Genomic DNA, 15,045 nt, shown 5'->3' with positions numbered 1-15,045 from the left:
AATGCAATCAATACTCTGGTATCACAGTGCACAGCTCACAGGATCGCGCTGTCTCCTGGCATGGCCGCTCAGACCCGTCGCCATCCTTGCTCTGTCATCGGTGTGATGGTTGCAGCAACAAGACCCTGAAGTGTCTTCTTTGTGGAGGCCATTGAGGTGCTGGAAAGTCGGGCCGCCGCGGGTCCGGGTCCGCCTCCGCCACTCCGCGCAGCGCCGCTACCCTCTAGTGTATTTCTTTGTACAATTTTTTCAGTTGTTACTTTGGGGACTGTAAAACACATATGCAGTTTATTGCAGTCTACTAGTATCAATATTTACCACCTCAAGTGGAATGTGGACATTTAGCCACCATTTAAGTCCCTTTTACTGTCCCTCCCACCACGATACAGTTGTCTTAAATATTACCTCTATATACATTGAGAACCACATAGACAATGTTGTAATTTTTGCTTTTAAATTTTAAATGACAAGTATAACTGGATGTTATACTTTTCATAACTTGCCATAATAACAGGCTCAATGCCTACACACCTACTCATTTATTCAACATCGAATCATCCATGAATTTAAGTTAACCACTTTCCTACACACTATGCATTTCATGTATCTATCCATCTGTCATCCTTGAAATTCATCTCATATTTTCTTTTTCTTTTTTTAGTGGCTTAAACAATTATTAAATAGCAAAAGTTCCTGTGGGTCAGGAATTTGTAGACAGCTTAGCTGGGTTCTCTGGCTCAGTCAGGGTCTCTCACAAGCCTACAATCAAGGTGTTGTAGTGCTTCAGTCATCTTAAGGTTTGACTGGGGAAGGATTTGCTTTCAAGCTCACTCATGGTAGCAGGATTGAGTTCCAGGTGGGAGGTTGGGCTGAGGATCCTCTTATTTCCTTGCCTCTTCACAGGTCAGTTCACAACATGAAAGAAGGTATGGAGGTTTTAAGTCTGAGATCAGGATGCCAACCTGGTCAGGTTCTTGGTGAAAGACCTTTTCCTGGTTTACAGATGTCTGTCTTGTTGTATCAAGAGATAGAGAGAGAGAGATAGAGATAGAGATAGATAAGAGATAGAGATAGAGATAGATAGATAGAGAGACAGACAGACCAAGGTTGGTTCAACATACGCAAATCAATAAATGTGATACACCATATTAATAAAATCAAACACAAGGACCATATGATTATCTCTATAGATGCTGAAAAAGCATTTGATAAAATTCAACATTGATTAATGAGAAACACCCTATATAAGTTAAGTATAGATGGAAAGTATCTCAACATAATTAAAGCCATATATGATAAACCCAATGCCAATATCATCCTGAATGGGGAAAAGCTGAAAACTTTTCCTTTAAGAACAGGAGCTAGACAAGGATGTCCACTCTCACCACTCTTATTCAACATAGTGTTGGAAGTACTAGCCAGAGCAATCAGAGAAGAAAAGGAAATAAAGGGCATCCAGATTGGAAAAGATGAAGTCAAACTGTCCCTGTTTGGAGATAACATAATCCAATATATTGAACAGCCTAAAGCCTCTCCAAAAACCTCTTGGAGTTGATAAATGATTTCAGCACAGTAGCAGGATACAAAATCAACACACAAAAATCAGTAGCATTTCTATTCTCCAATAGTGAACATGCAGAAAGAGAAATCAAGAAAGCCTGCCCATTTACAATAGTGAGGCTTGTTGACTAATGGCCTTCATTGTGAGGGGATTTAGACAGAGTTGATCATTTTGTGGAAGACACAAAATGTTGAAGTATATTGTCTTTCAGCATTTAATCTCTCTAGGGAAGAAAACCTCAACCTCATGAGAATTGAGCTTGCTGCTGGCTCTCTGGAAGCCTAGCAAGAAAGTGGGCATGCAGGCTTTCCCTCATTACCCCTGTTTTCACTCTGCCTCTGCCTTCTACTGCATCTGGTGTCCTGGGGTCTGAAGCCTTCCTCCAGATTAAGACTCTTGGTCTTGAGACCCAACTCTAAAGGAGAGTGTAGGGGACTTCAGGCTCTAAGTACTGCTTTGAGCCCATCTTCCTGTTTGCAGCACTATGACATGCCCCTGCCTTCTGAGTCACCTGCTTACTTCAAGTCCTGAGAGAATTGCTCTAAATATCTCTGTTCTGTTTTTCTTGGTTCTTTCTCCACATACTGAAATTTAGCCCTTTTGAATAGATCATATGACTTAGTGACAGTTTTAAAAAAAAATTTAACATTTACATGTATATTTTTGTGGGGTACAGTTGTGTCGTTTCAATACATGCATATACTGCACAATGATTCACTTAGGGTAGACAGCATAGTTTTGTACCTGTTAGTTCACCACTTCTCCCACCACCCTTTTCCCTCCTGGCCTCTGGTAACTGTTGTTCTACTTTCTACTTCCATGAGAACCACTTTTTTTTTTTTAGATTCCACATATGAGTGTATGACTTAGTGACAGTTTGATGCTTCTAAGTATCATTATCTTGCAATATCTTTTTGTGTGTGTGTGTGTGCTCAGCCCTTTTCCTTGATAGAAATTGATTTGAAATCCTTGCAACAAAATCAAGGGGTTGAGAGCAGTATTCTCTGGAAATGAATGGAAACTTCTGTAGCCAGAAATATATATGGAATAATTATTGCTAGGAAATGGGGAGGGACCTAGAAAGACATTAATTCGGATAAAGGTGGGAATAGCAGGAAAAGTAAACTTTCATTTAAATTTAGAAACTGTAAAGAGTGCTGCGAAATGAATGAAATACTGCCATTTGGAACAAAGTGGATGGACCTTGAGAGAATTATATTAAGTGAAACAAGTCAGGCACAGAAAGAGAAATATCACATGTTCTCACTTATTTGTGGGAGCTAAAAATAAATAAATAAATTCACACACACACCCACCCCCCCACACACACACACACAACTGGGGGGGGAGAAGACATAACAACTACAATTCCTTGAAGTTGATACAACAAGCAAACAGAAAGGACATTGTTGGGTGGGAGGGGGGAGAGGGAGGAGGGAGGGAGGTTTCGGTAATAGGCCACAATAATCAACCACATTGTACATCGACAAAATAGACAGACAGACAGAGATACTTGTTTCTAAAGTATTTGAGAGTCTGACCAAAAACCTTATATGCCTCTAAACTCACTCTGAGACCTATATTCCTTTATCTTTCTTTTCCTTTTTTAACTCATTCATATGTTATTTTGTCAGTGTTTACATTTATTTCATGTAGTACTTTCCCCAATTGTACCACTGTACATTGTACTGCTTCTTGGCAGTGGGTGTCTATTTATTTTGTGTACTCCCTTGGGCCCTGTTGTGGTGCTCTAGCACCTAAGTGATAGATAACTATATAAATGAGTACTGATTAAAAACACCTCACCCTTAAGGAACTTGTGACCATGAGTTGTTCCCAAAGAGCAAAAATTTTGAGATCAAAACTTCCCAACCTTAAACAATTGTATTCACCACACGTGTGCACACACGCACGCGCGCGCACACACACACACACACACACAACCCGTTTTATACAGCTAACATACTGTACTCGATTACCCCATTTTAGATATGGAATAATTTATTTCTATGACTATAATTTTAATAATGTTCCCTAAGTATTTAGTAATAAAGGTTTTCTCCCAATCCAAATTAACAACAAAAAATATATATATTTGTTAATCCAAAAAACAAATATATATGTGTGTATTTATGTATGTATGTATATATGAGTATATGTATATGTATCTACTCATATATTTTAATCTGTAATTAGTTTTTAACTTTGAACTTTTACGTGATGGAAGCACTGAAGAACTCAATGTCATAGTACCTTTTGACAGTATTTGATAAGGCTTTTCCAAGCCAACTAAATTAGTTCCTTGCAAATATAAATCAAGCTTGCTCTAGTTCTATAAGGACTCCACCACAGTCTTTAGGATGAAGAAAAATCACTGGTTTTCCATGTGCTCCTACTTTGGCCTCCTCACTTAGACTCCGGATCTTCTTTTTTTTCAAATCCATCACAGCTGCATTTATATTATCCACCTTGAGAAAAAGGAAATAAAGAACACATTTGTAATCATAGAAATACCAAATTACAGTATCTTAAGACTTGGAAGAAACTTTCTCCTCTGCCTTTGGACAGAACCATTCATAAACCATCACAAAAAATAAGTCTAAAATTTCCAGAGAAGTAAAAGAAGCTGTTAAATTTTCCTAGGTGAGCAATCACAGTTTCCACCACTAGTAAATGTTTCCCCTTATAACCTAAATCATCTATACTACACTTTATATTAGTTTTTTCTGGCAGTACTATTGATAATACTGGACAAATTGCTTTTTTCTGAGTCTTGGGTTCCTCATCTATAATAGGGAAGTGAGGTTTGCACCATATAAATTATTTATAGATTAAAATGAGATAACAGATAAGGAGCTCTTAGCACAATTTATGGCACATAGCAGGTATTCAGCATATATGAGTGTTTCACTGATTCCCAAACTTCCCCTTGCCAAACCAACTCATTATTATCTTTGAGATTAAAGCTTGATACACATTAAAATCTCTATTAAAATGCCATCAAAATGTTACTCTCCATCCGAAAAAATCCAAACTTTTGTAATTTTCCAACTCTCTTCTAAATCATTTCCATTTTCTTCATATTTATTGGCAGTAGGAAAGGAGCAAATGTGTCTCTATATACTTGATAGAGAAATGCTCCTCCTCTATCCTGGAAAGTCACCCTCTTAGACTGGGAACCTGGTAAATGGATAAAAAGGTATGATATGAATGCCACATTCTTAGGCAGTCATAAATCACCCTAGAGTTTAATAATCTAATAGCATTCCAAACATAAAGAAAAGCACAGAAACATCCACCATGGGATCTATATACCCACCATATAGATCTAATCGATGTTAATATTTATACAAATCTTATTTCCAAAGAACCAAGGATTGTATATTGGATGCTGAAACTGTTCCAACAACTGATGAGAATACTAAATGTTACCATAAATAAACTATGATTTCTTCATATGGTGTACATTCTACTTGTATTCCTGCTATAATTTCTTTTTAAATCTCATAGGTATAACAAAGTCATGCCCAGATTATAACCAGGGTTCATTTCATGCTGTCTTGCACTATAGCTGGTCTATTCTCATCTTTTTTCAGAACAAAACATGTACCACAAGCTCGCTGCCAGAGTGGCCCTGCCTACGGGACCATCCTTAGTGAGGAAAACTAGTCCTCATGAATGTCAGGTATTGTCAATTTTATCTCTTTTTTCTCCTACCAATATTCTTGGGCATTGTTCTGCTTTGTTATGTGGGACTGGAGCAGCCTTTAGTCTAGGACTAATTTTCCTCACTACTAAGGCAAAGCCCTTCTCGGTACTCAATGTCCCATGAATTAAAGGTTTTTCCGCCCTGACTGGTAAAAATAAACTATTCCCATCCTCGTGTGAGAACTGTTTCCTCTAACCCCTTCAAAGGGTTTTCTATTCCTAGCCTCTGATAGCTTCCTAACATGCATGCACCACTCAATACTCAGATGAAGACATGAAAGGTATTGCAGATCTCTGGAACACACTCTGTGTAGCTCTCTCCTTTCCAGTACACTACGCTGTGAACTCTAATCACCATGGCCTCCTTAGACTCTCAACTCCTATCTCTTCAACTCAAGGAGACTGCTAAGCTCCACTTGGATTCTTCCTTCCTACACTAAAGCCTGGACACTCTCTCCAGCCAGTACACTAGGAAATTATAGGGCTTATCTTGTTTGTTTCCTTTCTCTCAGGGATCAATGACCTGTACTGCCTGATGTCCAATGCCAGAAAGCCATTATTTCATATAGCTTGTCTGGACTGTTTGTTTGTTTCAGGCAGGAGGATAAATTGGTCTGTTACACCTCTTTGCTGGAATTAGAAATTGGCAGGGTTTCTTGCCAGCACCTAAAAAATGTCCTTACATATTATGTCATTCTATAATTTTTGTTCTTTTTTTCTGATTGCTCTGAAGATTTTCTCATCATCCTTGGGTGTCAGCTTGATTATGGTGTGCTTAGGTGTGGTTTTATTTGTTATTCGCTCTACTTGGGGTTGTTGAGCTTCTTGAATCTGTGGATTGATGTCTAACATCAGATTGGTGATGTTGTTGTCGATTTTTTTTCAATTATTGCTTATGTTCTATTTTGTCTCGCCTCCCTTTCTGGGACTCCAACTATACTGAGCTACAACTTTTCACCATGTCCTAAATCTCTCATTCTCTATTCTGTTTTCTTTTTCTTCCATACTTTTTACCTTTTCATTTTGGACTTCTAGCTTCTAGAATTGTGAGAGGATACATTTCTATTCTTTTAAGCCACCAAGTTTATGGCAATTTATTACAGCAGCCCTAAGAAACTAATATAACTACTATATATGCATACTGAAACTGAACAATTAGGTAAATGGATGGCAAATAGTGGGAGCCAAGGTTTCATAGTTGGACTAAGGAGGTATAGACAAGCAAGGGCGAAGGCTAGAGTGGTACATGTGGTAATGGATTAGAGTTGGGGACATCAGAATGAACTCATAAGCTTCTGAGTATGACATCTCATGAACTCTGCGATTACATATATACTTATAGATATATACACAGTTAGTATATACACATGTATCTCCTTGCTGTGTTAGCTTAGTAGGCCTAAAACTAATGACACCCCAGCAGCAATAACCTAGAGCCCAGATCTTGGTTTCTAACACCATTTTCCAGTAATAGCAACCAGGGATCCTTGGAGAAATGATTGGTACTAGAGTTAGGGCAAGGAATATAAATGAGTTTGGAGCAGCTTGCAGTGCCAGAAAATAAGGAAGAACTCAAAGAAAAAACAATGAAAAACAAAAACAAAAATGATGGGGGCATAGTGAAGGGACACAAGAGCCAACTGAAAGAGCTCCCAATGGCCAAAGCTGGAACAATTTGAGGAATAAAATAAAGTACTATTAGATCATAACCCAAGGTATAAAATAAACACAAGTTTATACTGATATGACTCCCCATTTCTTAAGTGTGGGCCTTGCATAATAACTTCCTTCCAAAAAGAATAGTATGATGATGAAGAAGAAGAAGAAAAAAAGTCACTTCACAGTGGGGAAACCTGACCTCACTCCTCAGTTGGGGGATCAAGGTTAACATCAACAGTAATAAGTCATGTTCATAGCCTTTGTGGCAATTTACCCCCAAATCAATAACCATAGTTTAATCATGAGAAAAGCATCAGACAAATCTCAACTGAAGGACAGTCTACAAAATAACTGATCAGTAATCCTCAAAAGTGTCAAGGTCATCAAAAACAAGGAAAGTCTGAGAGACTGTCACAGGCAAGAGGAGCCTAAGGAGACATGATGGCTAAATGTAATGTGGTGTCCTGGGTGGGGTCATGGAACCAAAACAGGACATGGGATAAAAACTAAGGAAATCTGAATAAAGTACACATTTTAGTTAGTAATAATGTATCAATATTAATTCATTAACTGTGACAAACGTACCATACTAATGTAAGATGCTAATAATAATTTTTTTAAAAAAAGAGTCTAAAGAGATTAACTACCATTTGTAATGAGTGGACTTTGTTTTGATACAAATCCACTATAAAAAGATACTTTAAATCATTCTTGGAAATTTGATGTATGAACTGTACATCGATGGTGCCAAAAGATTTACCTTTAATTTTGATCAATATGATAATGTCACTGTGATTTTTTCTTAGAGACACAAACTGAATAAGGGAAAAATGACATGTTGTGAATTACTTCAAAATGGTTTAACAAAAGAAAAAGAGAAAGAAAAAAATAGACATCTTAAAAACTGTTGAATCTGAGTGATGGGAGTGTGGGAGTTCATGACATGATTTTTTCCTACTTCCCATATGTTTAACAGTCTTCATAATATAATCATGACTTTTTTCCACTGTGCCCTTTTGATAACACCCATTCCACATATGATCATGAATTTGTCATTTATAGAACATTCTACCCAAGTACAAATATCTACAATTCTGATACTGTACCCAATCTTTAGTATACTGCTTCTTCAATATCTTTTAATTCAGGAAATACTTCTAAGCCAAGAAACACTTCTAAGATTTAATAAATTAGATTTATTTTTGAAAAATGCCTAATTGACATTGTATTAGCATCTATTTCTATTTCTGTTACTATTTCTTTTTTTTTTTTTCCTTTTTGTCTTTTTTTGTGACCGGCAACAGGATCGCAACCCTTGGTGTCGCGCCCGCACCGCGCTCAACAGGTGAGCGGACCAATCTCTATATGGGATCCGAACCCTCGGCGGGAGCGCCGCCCTCTACCAAGTGCGCCACCGGGCAGGTGAGCGGACCGGTCTCTATATGGGATCCGAACCCTCGGCGGGAGCGCCGCCCTCTACCAAGTGCGCCACCGGGCCGGACCTCTGTTACTATTTCTATCACTGACTTTAAAGATCTTGTACCATATTCTGTGTTGCAATAAAATTTACAATTCTTTAAGAGTACTCCTAATATTTTGTTTTGCATTAATAAAAAGAATAAAATAAATGTGTCTTAATTTCCCAAATGGAAAGTAGATACAATAGTTATAAGAAATGCAAAGCAATTTGATTTGGGAAATTAATTCTGTCCCCCTAAGTAATAAAAATAACAGTCAAAAATAACCCATCTCTTTTAAAAATGGGTTTTTATAGTCTTTTAAAACAGCTTTTATGGTCCTCCAAACAATCACAGTTGTGCACCATATAGCTCTGGTAAGATCTGGAATGCCATCAGAGAAAATCTAGGCTGTTCACCTTCACTTCAACTTACTAGCTTTTTTTTTTTTTTTCCTTTTTGTCTTTTTTCGTGTCTGGCAACGGATCGCAACCCTCAGTGTCGCACCCGTACCGGACCGGGACCGGCAACGGGATCGCAACCCTCGGCGTTGTGCCCACACCTCGCTCAGCCAGTGAGCGGGAACCGGTCTGTATGTGGGATCCGAACCCTCGGCAGGAGCGCCACCGCGCTCCCAAGTGGCGCACTGTAGCAGTGCGCCACTGGGCCGGCCCAATAATGTCCCACTCTTAATAGCACATGGCATTATGACTAATATAGCAAACATAGGCTTTTATTTTATATGAAACTGTAATGGTGTTAATTGACATCAATAACGAATGAATTCAATCTCCAAACTGGTGTAAATCCATGAAAGCTAAAAAGTCTGGATTAAATATTTATGTTTCAATTGTCTCTCTCCCTCTATGCAAAAACTAAGTGAATTACACAAACCTAACTGCTGTCATTTGATGTGGGCTTCAGAGGGTTCCTATATATTCTTGGGAATTATATCAGAAGGCCATACATTACCTAAGTTTCCATATTTGCTATTCAGTCTGGTGGTGGCTATGTAGAGTGTTTCCCAAATGCTGGTCTCTACTGAAATTTTTATCAGTTGATAGTAAAACAAACAAACAGAAAAACCAAACAAAACCCCAAAACAAAACAAATAAAAAAACTAAGTTTGTTTTATTGGCAGGACTCTTATTCCAAGAGCATTCGTCTCCCTCCCCCCTCCCTCCTTTCTCTTCCTTGTCTTTTTTCTCTTTCCTTCCTTCCTTCCCTAATAAAATGCCCTTTCTTTTACAAAATGATGTTAACGCTGGATGGTAGTTTTAAAATATGTTCTTATTTAATAATACAGAAAGTTAAAAACCTCATCAAGCTGCCTACTTTTATTGTTTTGTTTTGCTCTCTGGAAATCTATTCTATGAAATCCACATCTGGGAACCAGTGATACAGAGAGCTTAGCAATTGCCTAGGGCTTACTGTAAAGCCAAAATCAGAATGAAGTTTTTAAAAAGGAGAATTTTCTCCCCTCTTGATAGAAGAAGAGACATTCCTCAGCATGCAGGAAATAAGTTAACTCACTAACTTTTTACTTTAAAGTTATATCAGTTTTCTTTCACAAGGAATATACACTCGATGAAAAAAGATGTGCAAAACATGCAAAAGCATAAGTAATAATAACCTATTATCTGACCACCCAGAAAACGACACTGCTACAATTGCTTCATTTTTTTCTGTCCTGCTCTTTAAATACTATTTTTCTCATGTACTATTTCCCACCAGCCTGTAACAGTAAGGACGACCTCTAAATCAATTCTAGTGTCCTTTCTTACTCGTAATGCCTCTGTCTGCCACTGGGCAGCCTGGCTCCCATCATTGTTTCTACCCTTGCTCATCTGATTAAAGCGCCTCTGTAACCAGTCCCTGCCATTCTGCTGCCCCTGCCCACTGTGCTCCAGTATGCAGGGCTGCCCCCCTCACCCCAGCAGAGATCCCATGGACTATGCCAGCCTGTGCCAGTCCCTCAGAGAGGCCTCCTTCCCCCACTTGGGTGGAGCCACTCCCTATACCTCCCCATTTTGCTTGGACCCCAACATCCAGCAGAGAACTATCCCAATGGGCACATACCCTCCTCATGCTGTTGGGGCTCTGATTCCCCATACCTGCCCCTACCCTGTGTGGATGTCTGCCTCACTCTGCTCAGGCCCTGGCTCCCCACACCAGACCACCCCATGTGAGGACACCCAACTTATCCCACTTGGGCTTCAACTCCCCTTATCAATCACCATCTCCCCCTGCACTGATGCACTCCTTACATGCCCAGCCCTGACTCTCAAGGCTGGGTGCCCCCTACACATGCCCACACACAGTGTCGATGCCCCCTTCCCCCTGCCAGGGCTTGTATACTCCATGCTGCCCCTGCTCTCACGTGGATACCCCTCAACATGCTTGGTCTCTTACTCCCTGCATTGGTCTGTGTCTTAGTCACTTTGGGCTGTTATAACAAAATACCATAACTGGGTGTCTCATAAACAACAGACATTTATTTCTCACAGCTCTGGAGGATGGAGGTCCAAGATCAAGGCGCTGGAAGATTTGGCATCTAGTGAGGTGTTCCTGGTTCATAGCACCTTCTCACTGGGTCCTCACATGGTGGAAAGGGATAGCTAGCTCTCTGGGGTCTCTCTATAAGGGCACTAATCCCATTCATGAGGGCTCCACCCTTACAACATAATCACGTCTTAAAGTCCTCACCTCCTAAAAGCATCACTTTGGGGGTTAGGATTTCAACATGTGAATTTGGGGGGAACATAGCATTCAGTCCCAGACGGGCCTCCCATGCTGATGCCCTCTGCACTGACACCTCAAGCCAAGCTGCTCTTGGTATAACCCCCCACCAGCCTCTGATGCCCTGCACTGAACTCCCACCCCCCCACGGGCACCCTACTCTGTGTCTGGTTTTCCCGTGACAGGCAGCTCTCACTCCTAGATTCACTCCTTAGCCCACTCAGGCCCCAACACCCTACTTTGGGCTGCTCCAGCTTCCCCACCAACGTGGACAACTACTTCGCTCTTCCGTACCTAGAGTCTTCAGGAAGGGAAGGGAAGGAAGGGGGAAGGGGCCATGACTCTTAACACTGTTCACTGTTTTGATAAGCAGAAAGCAGTATTTGGCAGAAGCAGAAGGTACCTAGAGTCTTCAGGAAGGGAAGGGAAGGAAGGGGGAAGGGGCCATGATGACTCTTAACACTGTTCACTGTTTTGATAAGCAGAAAGCAGTATTTGGCAGAAGCAGAAGGTGTGCTAATCTTGCCTTGTGTTTGCTCTTTTTTCCAATTTGCACTATGGCTTATGTTTATCCTTTGTGTTTTATAGGCTGTGTTTTAGTCAATCACCTCCAATCCTCTACGGAAAAGGCAGGGTATGTGTGAATAAATAAGCAAGCAGGCAAGCCCAGAAGGACAGGGACTTTGTACTTTGTCCAGCTACATATCCCCAGCACCTTGCACCGTAAAGGGCAGAGTGTTACTGAAAATGCTCAATCAGGAAAATATAGTTAAAGATACCAACCAAATAGAATTGTGGAGGCAAGGGGAGTGGCTGAGTGGCCAGGGAAGGGTACTTCAGGAAGAGGAAAGTTACTGAGGAGTTTTAGAGCATCAGCTGTTTACCAACCAGCATGGAAGCATCTAAATATTTTTATAAACTCAATACAAATGTCTTGAATAAGTAAATACTTCCAGCAGCCCTTAAGGTTTTCACTGTGACACACTTTGGTGTCTGGTTAAGTTATCTGGTGAAAACATGGCCAGTTCTACTCCATACCAAAACTCGTCTCCTCAGGCAGAGGCATGAGAACGCAGGGAAAGACATCCATCCAGTTTTGCCATCTCAGAAAGAAGGCATTACTAGATTTTTTTTTTTTTTTTCCTTTTTGTCTTTTTTCGTGACCGGCAAACAGATCGCAACCGGCAAACAGATCGCAACCTTCAGTGTCGCGCCTGTACCGGACCGGGACCGGCAACGGGATCGCAACCCTCGGTGTTGCGCCCACACCTCGCTCAGCCAGTGAGCGGCCGGTCTGTATGTGGGATCCGAACCCTCGGCGGGAGCACCGCCACACTCCCAAGCGGTGCCAGTATATTTCAATCAATTAGTGAGTAGCTCAGCAGATTTTATTAACTTCTAAAAATCTACCAAAATATTTACCTTTAATAAATATTTAATAAATAATAAAAATTAACATATATAGAGAGAGAGAACTTGAAAGTTTATACAAAAAAACATTGTAAGATAAGTCGGTGTTACTATTGTTGGGGTGCAGAAAGCTGTTACCCCAAAAATATGCTGGGATAAAGAAGCAGCCTCAAGGTCTCTCCTGTGTGTCAATCCTGTCACTCTCCAAAGCATGGGATGGAGCTGTTCCCATATCTGCCTAAAGTCTGGACCTGCCAAAGAAGAAGACATGACCTCTGGGCTTTTCTCTGAGTTTTCATTAACTTAACTCATCACAAGAAGGAAGACCGGAGTCTGTCAACACACCTGGACTAAGTTTTGTCACAAACCATTGTCTTTCATTTCTGTCCCATTCAGTATTTCAAAGAAAATCATTTATCAGTCATTGTCTGCTCTGTGGGACAAACAGACTTTGTCCCAGGCAGTTTTATGTTCTCCAGGCCTGCTGTGTCCCCCCAAGAACCATTTACTCCTACATCCCCATTTCCCCTTCCTTATGGAGATGGGTGTATAAGCTCTGTACCTCTGTGGAAAACTGGGACATTACTCTCTTGTGATTCCCCCCCGTGTTTTGCCCTCTCCCAGAACTTTAAATAATAAAATCTGTTATGCCTTTTCTTCATATTTGTCTAAACCTGTCAGTGATTTTTACCTTTAGGGATGAAGTTTTCCTTTGGCCCCTACAATGGCATCAATTTATGGCCTCCAATACCATTCTCCTTTCTCCCTTTTAATTATAGCAATTCCCAAGTCTTAGCAGGGCACTTAACTGCCTAGCTACAGACTACATTCCCTAGGCTCCCTTGCAGCCAAGTGTGCCATGTGACTAAGCTCAGGATACAAACAGAAGTGATACATATTCCATCTAGATCATCTTCATAGAGGCACTTGCTCTGTATTCTCTCTCTGCTTTCCCTTCCCTCTGGCTGGTAAGTGTTGATGGTAGAGCCACCCCATCAGCCCGGGACAGCTCCCTTTTAGACTGAGAACAGAAAAATACAGTCCATCCAGTTAAGCACTTTATGTTTTGTGGAGGACAGGGAATGATGATAGAGGGGTATAAGACTAAAGTAGAAACTAATCACTTTTCACACCTTCTGCTATTACCTACCTTCATTTTACACTCATGTACATTTTCATTTCCCCCGTTTCATCTCTACTTTTGAATTTGCTGTTACACTACTGAACTTCCTACATTACTATTCATTACTTAACTAAACTTCTAATTCATGTCACCAGCTTCCTCTGAAGGCATGGGCTCTCTTGATGCGAACACAGTGCAGTGTGGGAGAGACAAGAGTGAATTCAAAGGCAGATGGTCCTGCTTCTCATCCTGGGGGGCCTTAGACCAACCCTCAAGTCCACTGATACAGACCCACAGCCAAAAGTAATCTCCTAAAAATGAAATAAAGGCTGAATTTTAGGTTTTGCTTAATTCCCTGGTCTGTCTTGTAGTTCCCCCACCACAAACTTTAAATTCAGTTAATACAATGAAAGCAATCAGTCTCAAGGCTAAGGGTGCAGTCCCTAGAATCAGAACAAATCTGGGTTTGAATCCCAGCCTGCACCTACAATGAATGTGACTATGGGCAAGCTACCTACTCTAAATCTCAGTTCCTCACCTATCAAATGGGGTTAATAGTGCCCTCACAGGGAGAAGAAAGAAAATGATGGTGTCAAGTACTTCATACACACTGCCAGGGGACTCAATAAGTGTTAGCTGGTATGACACCTCTGTACCTTTCCACATGCTATTCCCTCTGCCTGGAATACCATTCTCCTCTTGTTCACCTGAGGAATTCCTGCACATTCATTATAACGCATGCTGTGTGAGGCCTTCCCAGCTGCTTGACCTGCTGGAGAAATCAACCTCTCCCTCACCTGTCCTACCAAGAAGACGTGTATATTAATTCTACCTATCACAAAGTACACTGTATTTGACTGTTTCAATATCTGCCCCTCCTCACGGTGGACATGGTTCATTTCTTATTCACTGCTGAATCCCAAGTACTCAGTAGAGTACACATTGTAGGTTCTCACATATGTTTGCAATAATAAACTAAATACATCCTTGAATTCATTCTAGAATCGACCCACCTCTCCTCTGGATTAGAACTGAGGCCTAAGTATTACGTCATTCTTTCTATGAAAAGAATTGTCCTATCAAATTAATTTAAATTGAAGCACAATTGGGATTGCTGATATTCTAAAAGTAGTTATCTGAACATGAACATCTACAGATAAATGTTCTCTAATGAGAATGTTCTTGTCTAACACTGCTTCATGTTTTTTCAGGAATTGTTAGCAGATACAATTGGGAAGATCTTAAAAATTACAGTCGGTAATTGAAAATTGCTTTTGTGGGCCGGCCCGGTGGTGCACTGGATAGTGCGCCGCTTGTGAAGCGCAGCGGCGCTCCCGCCCGAGGGTTCGGATCCCACATACAGACCGGTTCCCGCTCACTGGCTGAGC

The 15,045-nt window shown here is 40.6% G+C and overlaps 1 protein-coding gene across 1 annotated transcript in view; it reads right to left on the bottom strand.

Annotated features, from left to right (window-relative positions):
* Positions 1-3,541: 3,541 nt before the first annotated feature.
* The window catches only part of MCEE (methylmalonyl CoA epimerase), a 17,075-nt gene continuing 5,571 nt past the window's right edge, over positions 3,542-15,045 (bottom strand). The window contains exon 3 of the mRNA XM_008568548.1: positions 3,542-4,029. Coding sequence (XP_008566770.1) covers positions 3,877-4,029 — 153 coding nt within the window. The 3' untranslated portion in view covers positions 3,542-3,876. The remainder of the gene's footprint in view (positions 4,030-15,045) is intronic.

The sequence above is a fragment of the Galeopterus variegatus genome, unplaced genomic scaffold (genome assembly GCF_000696425.1).
Source record: "Galeopterus variegatus unplaced genomic scaffold, G_variegatus-3.0.2 Scaffold422, whole genome shotgun sequence".
In the NCBI taxonomy this organism is placed as follows: Eukaryota; Metazoa; Chordata; class Mammalia; order Dermoptera; family Cynocephalidae; genus Galeopterus; species Galeopterus variegatus.
Note: the sequence above shows the minus strand (reverse complement) of the source record. Positions and strands in the feature narration are given on the sequence as shown.